This window comes from Oryx dammah, unplaced genomic scaffold (assembly GCF_014754425.2).
Source record: "Oryx dammah isolate SB20612 unplaced genomic scaffold, SCBI_Odam_1.1 HiC_scaffold_13, whole genome shotgun sequence".
Classification (NCBI taxonomy): domain Eukaryota; kingdom Metazoa; phylum Chordata; class Mammalia; order Artiodactyla; family Bovidae; genus Oryx; species Oryx dammah.
In genome coordinates, this window is record NW_024070197.1 from 7,829,122 (window position 1) to 7,842,814 (window position 13,693).

Consider the following 13,693-nt stretch of genomic DNA (forward strand, 5'->3'; position numbering starts at 1 on the left):
CTTTGGCATTGCCTTTCTTTGGGATTGGAATGAAAACTGACCTTTTCCAGTCCTGTGGCCACTGCTGAGTTTTCCAAATTTGCTGGTATATTGAGTACAGCACTTTCACAGCATCATCTTTCAGGATTTGAAATAGCTCAGCTGGAATCCCATCACCTCCAGAGATTTTTTTTTTTTAATCATGAAAACAAGGGCATAGAAACAACGACATTTATGAGTCTCTGGTTCTGAGAAATCAGAGATTCAGACTCCCAAATAATCCCCATTCCACTTCTGCCTGTGCTCTCTCTGACTCGGTTGCCCAAACTCCCTGGGGCAGCTGCCCCACAACTCTGAGTTCACCCTGGAGATCCTGGAGAGTCAAACCCCAATGCCCCAGCCGCCTCCCCAGACCCTGGCACATAAGCGCGTGCCCCGTGCACGCGTGCACAGACACAAACACACACATATCCACGCGCAAGCACACACACATGGACCAGAATCAACCAGGCACGGAACGTTCAGACGTTCACTCACTGCTCCAGTTCCAGACAGCCGACCTCCCAGACAAGGACACGCACAGTCACACCCACCAGCACGCACAAGTGTGCATCTCATTTCCTCTGCCAGTGGCCAGTCCCCAGGGAAGCCAACATGGGAGAGATTCCAAGGATTCGAGGGGATGGGCGGGCATTATGTGTTGATGGGGATAAGAGGGGAGGCGAGGGGGGCTGGGGGTGGGGGAGAAGAGAGAGAAATGGGGGAGAGAGGGGGAAAAAGGGGTGGAGAGAGACAGAGGGAGTGGGGAGAACGAAAAGGATGGAGAGAAGTCCAGAAATAGAGGGACTCGATGAAGGCAGAGAGAGAGGAGGAGAAATGGAGGGGAGAGACGGGGCCAGGAGTGGGGGTGATAGGGGAGCTTCGAGGGGAGAGGGAAGGGGAGTGAGAATGAGGGGCTGGAAAGGGAGGCCCATCTGGTACTGGGGGGCGGGGGTGATGGCGGGAAGCGGGTGTGGCTGCCGGAGTCTCGGCTGTGACCTCAGAGCCCCTGGCCCAGCTCAGCCCTGACGTCAGCCCCACCTCCCGCCCCCGCCCGCCCGGCTCTTCAAATCTGCCCTGAGCTCAGGGGCAGCGGGGAGACTCGGGAGCCGCGAGCGGGCGAGGAGAGAGGCCGCCCCGGAGCCGCAGCGATGACACAGGTGTGTGCGTGAGTGTGCATGGGCATGCGTGAGTGCGGCCAGGCGGGAGGCCTCCCCACACGTTTGTGCGCACGTGTGCTCCTGTGTGTGACAGCGGCCCTGTGAGTGTGTGCCTTCTGGCCTGAACGCATGTCAGGTCCAACCTGCCTGTAAACCCGTGTAGGTCCGGGGCCGGGCAGAGAAGAGCTGTCTTTGCACCACACGGGGGTCTAGATTTCTATTTTCTTGTGTTCGGTAAATATTAAGGTGGACAAAATGAAATCGCCCATCTCTGGTCACCCCCAGGAACTCAGGCACAGTTAGGTTTGGGCCAAAGGGTCTCAGGAGGAAGATTTCAGAAGAGATAATAACAGTGGTTAATACTGAGCGATTACTAGCACCAGGCTAAAAGCTGTAACTTAGCTCTGCCCTAGGCAACCCACTCCAGTGTTCTTGCCTGGAGAATCCCAGGGATGGGGGAGCCTGGTGGGCTGCCATCTATGGGGTCGCACAGAGTCGGACACGACTGAAGCGACTTAGCACGGGCACCAGCACCAGAGAAACATTAAACGAGCCGCAGACAGCATTTCAAATTTTCTAGTAGCCACATTAAAAAGGAAAACGAAACAGGTGTGATTAATTTTAATAATAAAATTTTCTTTAACCCATGGTATCAGGAGTCAGCAAACTTTTTCTGTACCGGGCCAGACAGTCAATATTCGGGGTTTTGAGGGCCATATGGTCTCCATTGTAACTACACAACTTTGGCATAATGAGGAAGCAGCTGTAGACAATATGTAACCAGATGTGTGTGGTGTGCCAAGGAAATGATGTTAAGAACAATAACATTTGAATTTCATGTAATCTTCTTTATTCCTTTATGTTTATTGAATGAAGTATAATTGATTTACAGGGCTTCTCAGGTGGCTCAGTGGTAAAGAATCTGCCTGCGAATGCAGGAGACGCAGGTTCCATCCCTGGGCTGGGAAGATCCTCTGCAGAAGGAAATGACGACCCACTCCATTACTCTTGTCTGGGAAATCCCATGGACAGAGGAGCCTGGCCGGCCATAGTCCACAGGGGTCACAAAAGACTCAGACACGACTTAGTGACTAAACAAGAAGTTGATTTACAATGTCATGTTAGTTTCAGGTGTACAGCAAAGTGATTCAATTATATGTATATATATATATATGTATATGCTCTTTCAAATTCTTTTCCCATGTAGGTTATTATAAAATATTGAGTGTAGTTCCCTGTGCTATACAGTCGGTCCTTGTTGTTTATCTATTTTATACATAGTAGTGTGTGTATTCATATAATTTTCATGTCCCACAAAATATTATTCTTGTTTTGACTTTTTTCAACCTTCTAAAAACATAAAAACTAATCTTAGCTTGCCAGGCTGTAGTGAAAAAGGAGGCAGGCATTTGGTCCGAGAGGCCGTAGAGGGCTGACTCCCTGCTATATATATAAAAAAAATTATCATTTCAGTACAAACACATGAATGTGGTGTTTTACCTTCTTTTTTCCGCACTCAGGCTTCACAATCGAGATGTATAGCACATCTCATGCAGATGCTATATTTTCACTGGAGATGCTTGATCTGTATTTTTAGATTTCATAACATTTAGTTGAAAAAGAAGCTTCACAGATCCTACTTGTTCCACACATGTGTAAAAGCCTTCCAATAACTGAATTAAGGATCTGTTTTAAATTTATTTTTATTTAAAAAAATATTTATCTATTTATTTTTGGTTGTGTCAGGCCTTAGTTGCGGCACATGGGCTTCTCTCTAGTTGTGGCACGGTCACCCCATGCAGGCTTAGTGTCCCAACCAAGGATCAAACCCATGTCCTCTGCATTGGAAGGAGGATTCTTAATCACTGGTCCACCGAAGAAGTCCCAGTTTCTGAATTCAAACATTTAAATTGAATACAATTAAAAATTCAGTTTCTCAGTGGTATCTGCTGCATTTCAAGTAGTCTATAGCTACAGGTGGCCCATGGGTCACGTATTGGACTGTGTGGATCTATAGCTTTAGTGATTCATGTAACTCATAGTAAGCCCAGGAGGTGCAAACTGGTGACAGAGGGAGAAGGCAGTTTAGCGTAGAGGATGGTGGAGCCTGAGTAACCTTGGATGAGAGAACACACCCACCTGGGTCTCAGTTTCCTCATCTGTAATAGGAAGTGTTAACAGTATTCACCTTACCAGGGCTCGGCACGTGGAAGGGGCTAAACCCCCATTTTACAGACAAGAAAACAGAGGCACCTCCTTCCCTTCAATTATGAGCTCTGCCAGTCATATGTACTGGGCACCTGGCCCTGCCAGCCACTCCTTTTGGCTAATCAGTACTTGGTTCTGCCACCTCTATCGTGGTGGCCAGAAAGATTATCTGTTCCCGCACCCTCACCCCCTGGGGTGCTGGTGTGGAGTAAAGCCAATATATAAGGTTGTGGTTTAAATCTTGGCTTCTCTGGCACATTTGTGGTGGCCAAACAGGAAGAGAGGTGGCGGAGGGAAGGGTTGAGAATTTGAGATTAGCACTTGCAAACTGTCATATATAGAATGGAGAAACAACAAGGTCCTACTGTATATCCAGGACACTGTATTCAATATCCTGTGATAAATTATAATGGAAAAGAATATATATGTTTAACTGAATTACTGCTGAACAGCAGAAATTAACACAACATTGTAAATCAACTATACTTCAATAAAAATAATTTTTAATGCAACACCCACACCCGTCCCCCCCAAAGAAAACACACAAAGGCTTGACTTCACTGCTTTCCAGGCAGACCTTGGGCAGGTTGCTGCACCTCTATGTGACTCAGTTGCCTCACCTGTAAAATGGGGATGGGACTTCCCAGGTGGCTCAGTGGTAAAGAATCCACCAGCCAACGCAGGAGACACAAGTTCAGTTCCTGGGTTGGGACCCTCCCCTGGAGTAGGAAATGACAACCGGCTCCAGTATTCTTGCCTGGGAAATCCCATGGACAGAGGAGACTGAAGAGCTAGAGTTCATGGGGTCGCAAAGAGTTGGACACAACTGAAGCAACTTAGCACATACACACACAATAATAGTACCTACCTCACAGGGCTATTGCGAGGAAAATAAGTTAGTTTTTGTAAAACGTTTAAAGCACATTGCATTCTTCTCTGAGATGTATATTTTTATCACTATTATTATCTTAACAGTAAGAAAGCTTTATGAGATGAATCATTTTCCCTGCCACTAAGAAGGAGGCAGGGAACCCCTGTTAATTAAACTGTGACACTCCACTGAGTGTAATCCTTGTGGATTTTAAAGCTGTTAAACACGTGGGGGGAAATAGCATCAGAAGCAGGGAAAGCAGGTATTCAGCCTTGATAACTGTTTGCCACATTTACTTTCATGAATGAAAGTAACTGCAGTACCCAGGGGATTCTCTTTATGAAGAGGAGATGTGACCGTTTATCCTGGAAACAAAAGCCAGGAGGGCTTCCCTTCCTGGAGAGCCTCTCAGGACTCTTCTTTCCCCCTTTCTCTTCCCAAAGGACGTGCCCAAGCCGAGCCAGGCAGCCCGCCACTGCTCCGGCCTCGTCCGCCGGGTTCTGACCATCGCCTTCGCGCTGCTCATTCTGGGCCTCATGACCTGGGCCTATGCCGCCGGCGTGCCGCTGGCCTCTGATCGCTACGGCCTCCTGGCCTTCGGCCTCTACGGGGCCTTCCTCTCGGCGCACCTGGTGGCGCAGAGCCTCTTCGCCTACCTGGAGCACCGGCGGGTGGCGGCGGCGGCGCGGCGCGCGGCGGCGCGGGGGCCCCCGGAGGCGGCGGCGGCGCGCAGCGTGGCGCTCACCATCTCGGCGTTCCAGGAGGACCCCGCGTACCTGCGCCAGTGCCTGCTGTCGGCCCGAGGCCTGGTGTACCCGCGCACGCGCCTGCGCGTCCTCATGGTGGTGGACGGCAACCGCGCGGAGGACCTGTACATGGTCGACATGTTCCGCGAGGTCTTTGCCGACGAGGACCCCGCCACCTATGTGTGGGACGGTAACTATCACCAGCCCTGGGAGCCGGCGGCGGCGGGCGCGGCGGGCGAGGGCGCCTACCGCGAGGTGGAGGCCGAGGACCCCGGGCGCCTGGCGGTGGAGGCGCTGGTGAAGACGCGCAGGTGCGTGTGCGTGGCGCAGCGCTGGGGCGGCAAGCGCGAGGTCATGTACACGGCCTTCAAGGCTCTCGGCGACTCGGTGGACTACGTGCAGGTGAGTGGAAGGCGCCCCCGCCGCGTCTGTGACCCTAACACCCCATCCCACTTCCCTGGGATCCTTCATTCAATTGGAATGAACCTCTCTGCTTCCTTTGTTCATCCATCCATTGAATGGAGAGATTCTTGCCTTCCTTCCACCAGTCATACGTCCATGTATCCATCTAACCCTTACGGAGATTATGCACTCGTTTTGTTCATTCGTTTATCCACTCAGTGAAGAGATTTCTCTCTTCTTTCCTTCCTTTTTCATTCATTCATGCATTTGATGCAGAAACTCTCCTTAACACATCCATCCATTGATCCATCCATTTAATATAAAGATTCATTTACCCGTTCAATACAGAATACTCTGTCCTTCTTTCTCTTCCTTCTTTCATTTATCTTTTCCTCATTCATTTATCTTATCACCCACTACAGAGATCATTCGCTCCTTTATTTTTTCATCCATTCAATACAGAAGTTCCGTCTTTTCTTCATCCAAGGTAGAAATTCTTTCTTTCACTCATTCTTTCATGCATCCATCTGTCCATCCAGTATGGAGATCATCCATTCATTTACTCATTCACTTAAATTGTCATTAAATGTAGAGATTGGTTCATTCTGTTTCTTCACTCATTCAGTGTTGAGATTCTTTTGTTCATCCATTTACCTATCAGGATAGACATTTATTTGTTCATTTCATCATTCATTCATACATTCAGTGCAGTAATTCATTCATTAATGCTTTGCAACCGGTTTTTTTTTTTTTTTTTTTTTTTACTGCTGCATAACAAATTTCCACACGTTTGGCAGCTTGAAACAAAACACATTTATTATTATCTCATAGTTTCCATGGGTTAGGAATCTGGGCAAAGCTTAACTGGATCCCTTGTTCAGGGTGTCATCAGGCTGCAGTCATGGTGTCAGTTGGAACTGGGTCTTATCAAAGGTGCCAGGACCTGTTCCAAGCAACCATAGAACTCATAGCAGCTTGCCTTGTCAAGACCAGCAAGAACCTGACTTCTAGACCCTCTTTTAAAGGGCTTACCTGATTAGATCAGGCCCACCCAGGATATTCTCCCTTTGATTAACTTAAAGGGAACAGATTAGGAACCTTAATTACACTGCAAAACTCCTTCACCATTTCCAAATAAGAGAATACAGTTATAGGAGTTCTATATCATCACTTTGGCCATTGGCCATATTCTATAAGTTAGAAGCAAGTTACAGATCTTGCCCACATACCAGAGGAGGGTATTTTACAAGAGCATGGGTGTGTGTGTGGGGGGAGGGGTGGTCATCTTAAAATGTGATAAAACATTGAACATGACTAAAAAACCCTCAAAACTATGTTCAGATTGGCTGCAGAGTGTCTGAGCTGGTCCTCATCCCTTGTAAGAGACCATGCCAATGGTTCCTCAATTGCCAGCCCTGTACAAGGATCTTGCCTGAATCTTGGCCCCTTCCATTTGTCAGGTCTGTGACTCAGACACGAGGCTGGACCCCATGGCACTGATGGAGCTGGTGCGGGTGCTGGACGAGGACCCCCATGTAGGGGCTGTTGGGGGTGATGTACGGATCCTGAACCCTCTGGACTCCTGGGTCAGCTTCCTAAGCAGCCTGCGGTACTGGGTGGCCTTCAATGTGGAGCGGGCTTGTCAGAGCTACTTCCACTGTGTGTCCTGCATCAGTGGGCCCCTAGGTGAGCAGGGGTAGGGCTGGGAGGGCCGTGGATGGGGTGGAGAAGGAAGGGAGAAGAGGAGCCAGATGGGTTGAAGATGGGATTGAGACAGGAGACTAAGATGGGGCTGGGGCAGGAACTGGGGATGGGGTAAGATTGGAAGCTGGAGGTGGGGATGGTGTCTGATGTTAGGAATGGTCTGGAGAAAGCATGTGGATGGCGATTGGACTGGGGCTAGGCAAAGGATTGGGGAAGGGGATGAGATGGGTTTGGAACTTAAGAACACTGTTGGTGCTAGGCTTGAGGCTGGAGATGGGTTTTTTGGATGAGGATGAGTAGGGGGTGGAGCTGAGAATGGATACCAGATTGGGGATGGGTTTGCAGTCAAAGTGGCTGTGGGTCAGGGATGGGACAGGGGCAAGTTTGGGATGGGTGTGGGGTTGAGGAAAGAGGTGAAGTTGAGAACAGGATCACGGCTGGAGTTGTCATTGGAGACAGGGTTAAGAATGGGATTGAGGTGGTTAAAGATGGGGCTGGAGGGCCTACAGTGATGGTCCAGTGGCTAAGACTCCATCATCCTAAGGCAGGGTGCCCAGCTTCAATCGCTGGTGGGGGAACTAGATCCCACATGCCACAACCAAGTCCTAGAGCAGCTGAATAAATAAATAGAAATAAATATTTAGAGAAAGGATGGGGCTGGAATTGGAGATGAATTGGGCTGGGGATGGTGCTGGCAACAGCAGCCGCTGAGGCTCCTGTGCGCCCCTCCCCCACCCAGGCCTATACAGGAACAACCTCCTGCAGCAGTTCCTCGAGGCCTGGTACAACCAGAAGTTCCTGGGCACCCACTGCACCTTTGGGGATGACCGTCACCTCACCAATCGCATGCTCAGCATGGGCTATGCCACCAAGTAAGCTGAGGGCACTGGGTGGTTGGGTGTGTGCAGGGGCCACTGAGTATCTCAGCAAACACACGTGTGTTGCTGCTGCTGCTGCTGCTAAGTCGCTTCAGTCGTGTCCGACTCTGTGCGACCCCATAGACGGCAGCCCACCAGGCTCCTCTGTCCCTGAGATTCTCCAGGCAAGAACGCTGGGGTGGGTTGCCATTTCCTTCTCCAATGCAGGCATGTGTGCTAGTCGCTTCAGTCGTGTCCGACTCTGTGCGACCCCATAGACAGCAGCCCCACCAGGCTCCTCTGTCCACGTGATTCTCTAGGCAAGAACACTGGAGTGGGTTGCCATTGCCTTCTCCGGTGTGTGTATTGGGGATACTCCAAACTTAAAGTAAATCATAGGACATTGGGGTGTCTCTAGCAAGATTTCAGAGGAGACAGAGAGAACGCATAAGGACAGAAGGGGCACCTGCCTTGAATCATGAGCTGTAGTGTTGGCCAAAAAGTTCCTTTGCGTTTTTCGTAAGACACGACCAGTGAACTTTTTGGCCAATCCAATGCATCAAGGGAGACACTAGAGGAGAGTGGAAGATACCATAGGGCCAGGGGTGGCCTTTACATGGAACCATGTGACCCAGTGGACTCTACCAAGTAGGGTGAGGTGAGGGTGGGAATGCCACCTAGAAGATATAACATGAAATTGGGCAAGATGGCACCACCACGGAGAGCACAGACTTCCCCAGTCTGTGGGAAGAGAAAGACATCAACAGAGTGGGATCAGCTAGTGAGAGAGTGAGAAGAGTCACGTGGGAGAGGAGGGGAGCGCCTAAACCCCAATAAGTGCTTCAGGAAGAAGGGATGTCACTGAAGGAGATTCGGGGGAGTATGGCTAGACCACGTGACATACTGGGGAAAGATATTTCTACACAGTTAGACCAGTGACAGCGCCAGAGAGAACTCAGCGTATGCCAAGGGAACCCATACCTTTATGCATTTGACAAATATTCTTCAGGTGCCTCCCATGTTTTCAGCTCTGGGGATGCAGCAGCAAACAAAAGAACTGCAAATTCATGCTTACACTGATTGTGGAGATAGACAATAAGTAAAATGTAGAAGTTGGAAATATAGCCTATTAGAGAATGATACATCCGGTGAAGACTCTTGACAGTCCCTTGGTCTGCAAGGGTAGCAAACCAGTCCATCCTAAAGGAAATTGGTCCTGAATATTCATTGGAAGGACTGATGCTGAAGCTGAAGCTCCAATACTTTGGACACTTGTTGTGAAGAGCCAACTTATTGGAAAAGACCCTGAGGTTGGGAAAGATTGAAGGCAGGAGGAGAGGGGGATAACAGAGGATGAGATGGTTAGATAGCATCACTGACTCAATGGATATGAGTTTGAGAAAACTCCAGCAGATAATGGAGGACAGGGAAGCCTGGCATGCTGCAATCCATGGGGTTGCAGAGTGTCAGACATATCTAGAAACTGAACAACAGCACATGCTAAGGTGACATATAAAGCCAGGAAGGGGGATAGAAGTTTCCAGGTAAAGAGTGAAATGATAAATTAGGATAAGATAGGAATGGGGGCTGAAAATAGAGCAGCTGGATCAATAGCAAGGGAGAGAGCATCAGGAGAGGATAGAGAGCTCACAGGGTGGAGGGTCCATTCATGAGAGCCTCCATGGTCAAGAATTGTGAACTAAGGAGAGGGAGCCATTGGTGGTTTTGAGCAGAGGGGTAGCATGCTGTTGTAACAGGACCGCTCCCAGCTGTTTTGAGTACGGACTGCAGGAGGAAGAGGATTACCACAGAGGTCACTGAGGATCCCAGGTGGCACAGGGGAAGGGAACTGGACACTGTCAAATAATGCCTCTGGGGACAGGATGGTTTAATCCCTCCTAACAAGCTGACTGCTGGAGGCCACCTCGATGACGTCTCACATAAGTGATTTTAGCTTTGTGGGGGCTTGGCTGGAAACCTGGGAGGGATTGATTAGTAATGTCTGCCAGCGCCACAGGAAGGGAGCTTAATAGTTCCCTTGAGAACCTCTAAGGCATGGGCTATCCCAAGTAGGAACCATGCCTGGCTCCTTCCTCACCCTGAGGTCTGCCAATAACAGTATTCGTAATAGATTAGTGATAGTATTAGTAATAGTGTCAGCCCCTGCAATGATATTAGTAATGCCAAGTTACATTAGTCATAGTAAAAATAGTTGTAATAGCCACCATCAGTTGAGCAAGTACAATATACTGGTCTTAAGCACTTGGCATTAATCCTCCTTCAACCCTCATCTATTAGGTAGGAAACACTGTTGACCCCATTTTACATATGAGAATGAGACAGGCTGGGACCTGGGACCCTTTACTGCAGTGAAAGTGAAAGTGATGCCTCTCAGTCGTGTCCAACTCTTTGCGACCCCTTGGACTGTAGCCTACCACACTCCTCTGTCCATGGGATTTTTCAGGCAAGAGTACTGGAGTGTGTTGCCATTTCCTTCGCCAGAGGATCTTCCTGACCCAGGGATTGAATCCAGGTCTTCTGCATTGTAGGCAGACGCTATACCAGTGCTTGCACCCAAACAAACACCGCCTCCAGTAACAAAATACAAAGAAACTATAAGGGACGAAAAGTAACCCACATTGCATGTGCAGCCGGGGCGACTCATGAACAATGAGATACAAAAAGGCCAAAACTCAACTGCCATTTCTGAGGTGTAGGGAGCAAAAGTAGGGTTACCGGGCCTGATCCCCGAACAGCGCACCACCAAAGGGGTGGGCAGACCACCAAAACTACCCCTCCACCTGATCTACTGATCCGTTCCTACCCTCGTCCCATTTAAGGGACCAGTGCCTCCCCAGCCCCACAGGGGAGGGAGCAAGCAAGGGAACATGTTACTTGCAGCAGGAGTCCCAGTAAAGGCTTCCCTGAATTCCTCCACTGGCCTTTTAATCAATTCCTGTTGGATAAAGAGGGGTTTCCCAGGTGGCACAGTGGTATAGAATCCACCTGCCAGTACAGCAGACATAAGAGATGTGGGTTTGATCCCTGGGTTGGAAAGATCCTCTGGAGAAGGAAATGGCAACCCACTCCAGTATTTTTGCCTGGAGAATCTCATTCATGCACAGGGGAATCTAGCGGGCTACCGTCCATGGGGTCCCCAAAAGCGCACACACTTAGATAAAAAGTCCAGGGACCAGGTGGGTATCAAAAACCCTGAGGTCCAGAAAGAGAGTCGCTCAGTCGTGTCTCATTCTTTGCGACCCCATGGACTGTAGCCCACCAGGCACCTCCGTCCATGGGATTCTGCAGGCAAGCGTGTTGCATTTCCTTCTCCAAGAGAGGCTGAGCACACGTGCCCCAGGGGCCATTCCTGGCTCGGATCTGTCCCCAGGGGCTCCGAGGAGAGCCGCGCCGACAGCCGCGTCTCTTCCCTCCCTCCCAGGTACACCTCGCGGTCGCGCTGCTACTCGGAGACGCCCTCGTCCTTCCTGCGCTGGCTGAGCCAGCAGACGCGCTGGTCCAAGTCGTACTTCCGCGAGTGGCTGTACAATGCGCTCTGGTGGCACCGGCACCACGCGTGGATGACCTACGAGGCGGTGGTCTCGGGGCTCTTCCCTTTCTTCGTGGCGGCCACGGTGCTGCGGCTCTTCTACGCGGGCCGCCCCTGGGCGCTGCTCTGGGTGCTGCTCTGCGTGCAGGGCGTGGCGCTGGCCAAGGCGGCATTCGCGGCCTGGCTGCGGGGCTGCCTGCGGATGCTGCTGCTCTCGCTCTACGCGCCCCTCTACATGGGCGGCCTCCTGCCGGCCAAGTTCCTGGCGCTGGCCACCATGAACCAGAGCGGCTGGGGCACGTCGGGCCGCCGCAAGCTGGCCGCCAACTACGTGCCCGTGCTGCCCCTGGCCCTCTGGGCGCTGCTGCTGCTCGGGGGCCTGGTCCGCAGCGTGGTCCACGAGGCCCGGGCCGACTGGAGCGGCCCCTCCCGGGCGGCCGAGGCCCGCCACCTGGCCGCGGGCGCCGGCGCTTACGTGGGCTACTGGGCCGTGATGCTGACCCTCTACTGGGTGGGCGTGCGAAGGCTCTGCCGGCGGCGGGCAGGAGGCTACCGCGTCCAGGTGTGAGGCTGGGGGCACGCGGCGCCGGCTCGGGGAGCGGCCCGAGGGGACTTAGCGGGGTTCCCGCAGCGACGCACTTGCTGGGTGACCCCCTGCGCCTCAGTGGCCCTCCTCTGTGAAGTGAGGGGCTCGACCCAAGACTTCTCAGCCTAGACTCTTTTGGAGGGGCGGGCTGGGACTTCTGGGTCTCTTGGGAGGGGTATTTATTGATCAGGGTGTGGATTTTTAGGGACAGGGCAAAAGGGGTCCTCACAAGCTGTCCTGGGGCCCCTGATTTCTCTGTTCTTATTTAACCTCCATTTGTACTGTGTATTAGAATATAATAAAGAATTTTATTTATTTTCTTCTCAGCCTACTCTCCTCCATTTTTTTTCGTTTCTTTTTTTCCCCTCAGAACTAAGGGGGGCTGCATGGTTAAGAACTGAGGACTCCTGGCTGGGTCTTGGGGCTTCCCAGGTGGCGCAGTGGTAAACAATCTGCCTGTCAATGCAGGCGACTCAGGAGATGTGGGTTCGATCCCTGGGTTTGGAAGGTTCCCTGGAGAAGGAAAGGGCAACCTGCTCCAGTATTCTTCCCTGGAAAATTCCATGGACAGAGGAGCCTGTTTGAAACTAGACAGGATACCCTCCTTTCTTTTAGCCTGGATGTCCTCTTTGGGAAACAGGGATAGGAATGCCATGGATCAGGGTTATTTTGAAGGAATTTGTCAACTCTTCATTCAGGTACTATGGAGCACCTACTATCTGCTGGACATTGTCATTTCACTTCAATCATTCTTTGGTTCAATCAGTCAACCACAAAACACATTTACTAAGTTCCTATTGAAGTCCACACACATTGCCAGGTTTGCAAATACAGAAGCTATTAAGAGTCCGAATCAGCTTTCCAGGAGCTCCTATTCCATTAAGCAAAGACAGTGTTATCCTTAGTTAAGGATTCTCAGGAACATAATCCATTAGTCCTTGGTACCTCAGATGGTAAAGAATCTGCCTGCCATGCAGGAGAACTGGATTGATCCCTGAGTCGGGAGGATCCCCTGGAGAAGGAAATGGCAACCCACTCCAGTATTGTTGTTTGGAGAATTCCATGGACAGAACACAGGGGTCCCAAACAGTCGAACACAACTGAGCAACTAACAGGCACATAATAGTCTGTATCTCTTAATCCCCTGTGCCTGTCTTGAGGGTGCAGATTTTTGTCTGTTCTGATTTCTTCATTGTTGTGTCTATAGTGCCTTGAAAATGCCTGACGCATAATAAACGCTCAGTAAATATTTTCTGATTGAATCAATCAGTGAAAAGGAACATACTGGTGAAGAATACTATGAGAGAGCTTACCTTTAAGGTGGGGAAGCCATAAAACCAAATTAAAAAATAAGTTTACATCAGGTCTGAATGAATGCTGTGCACAAGCAAAAATAGGGGGATGTCGAGATTTTCCAGGCTACCCAGTGGTTAGGACTCCAAGCTTTCACTGCCAAGGGCCCAGGTTCAATCCCTGGTCAGGGAAATAAGATCTCACAAGCCAGTCTCACAAAAAGTAAAAATAAAATGGGGGGGGGCAGGTATCATGTGGGAGGAAGGGAATAGTCAGAGGTATAATCTGAGCTGAGACC

General features: G+C 50.4%; 1 protein-coding gene across 1 annotated transcript; it reads left to right on the forward strand.

Moving 5' to 3' along the window:
* The first annotated feature begins 1,141 nt into the window (after positions 1-1,141).
* Positions 1,142-12,428, forward strand: HAS1 (hyaluronan synthase 1). The gene is made up of 5 exons (XM_040252072.1): positions 1,142-1,178; positions 4,701-5,405; positions 6,866-7,091; positions 7,849-7,981; positions 11,409-12,428. Exons 1-5 carry the CDS (start codon positions 1,170-1,172, stop codon positions 12,082-12,084), a joined length of 1,749 nt encoding a protein of 582 aa, XP_040108006.1. The 5' UTR covers positions 1,142-1,169; the 3' UTR covers positions 12,085-12,428.
* The last annotated feature ends 1,265 nt before the right edge of the window (positions 12,429-13,693 follow it).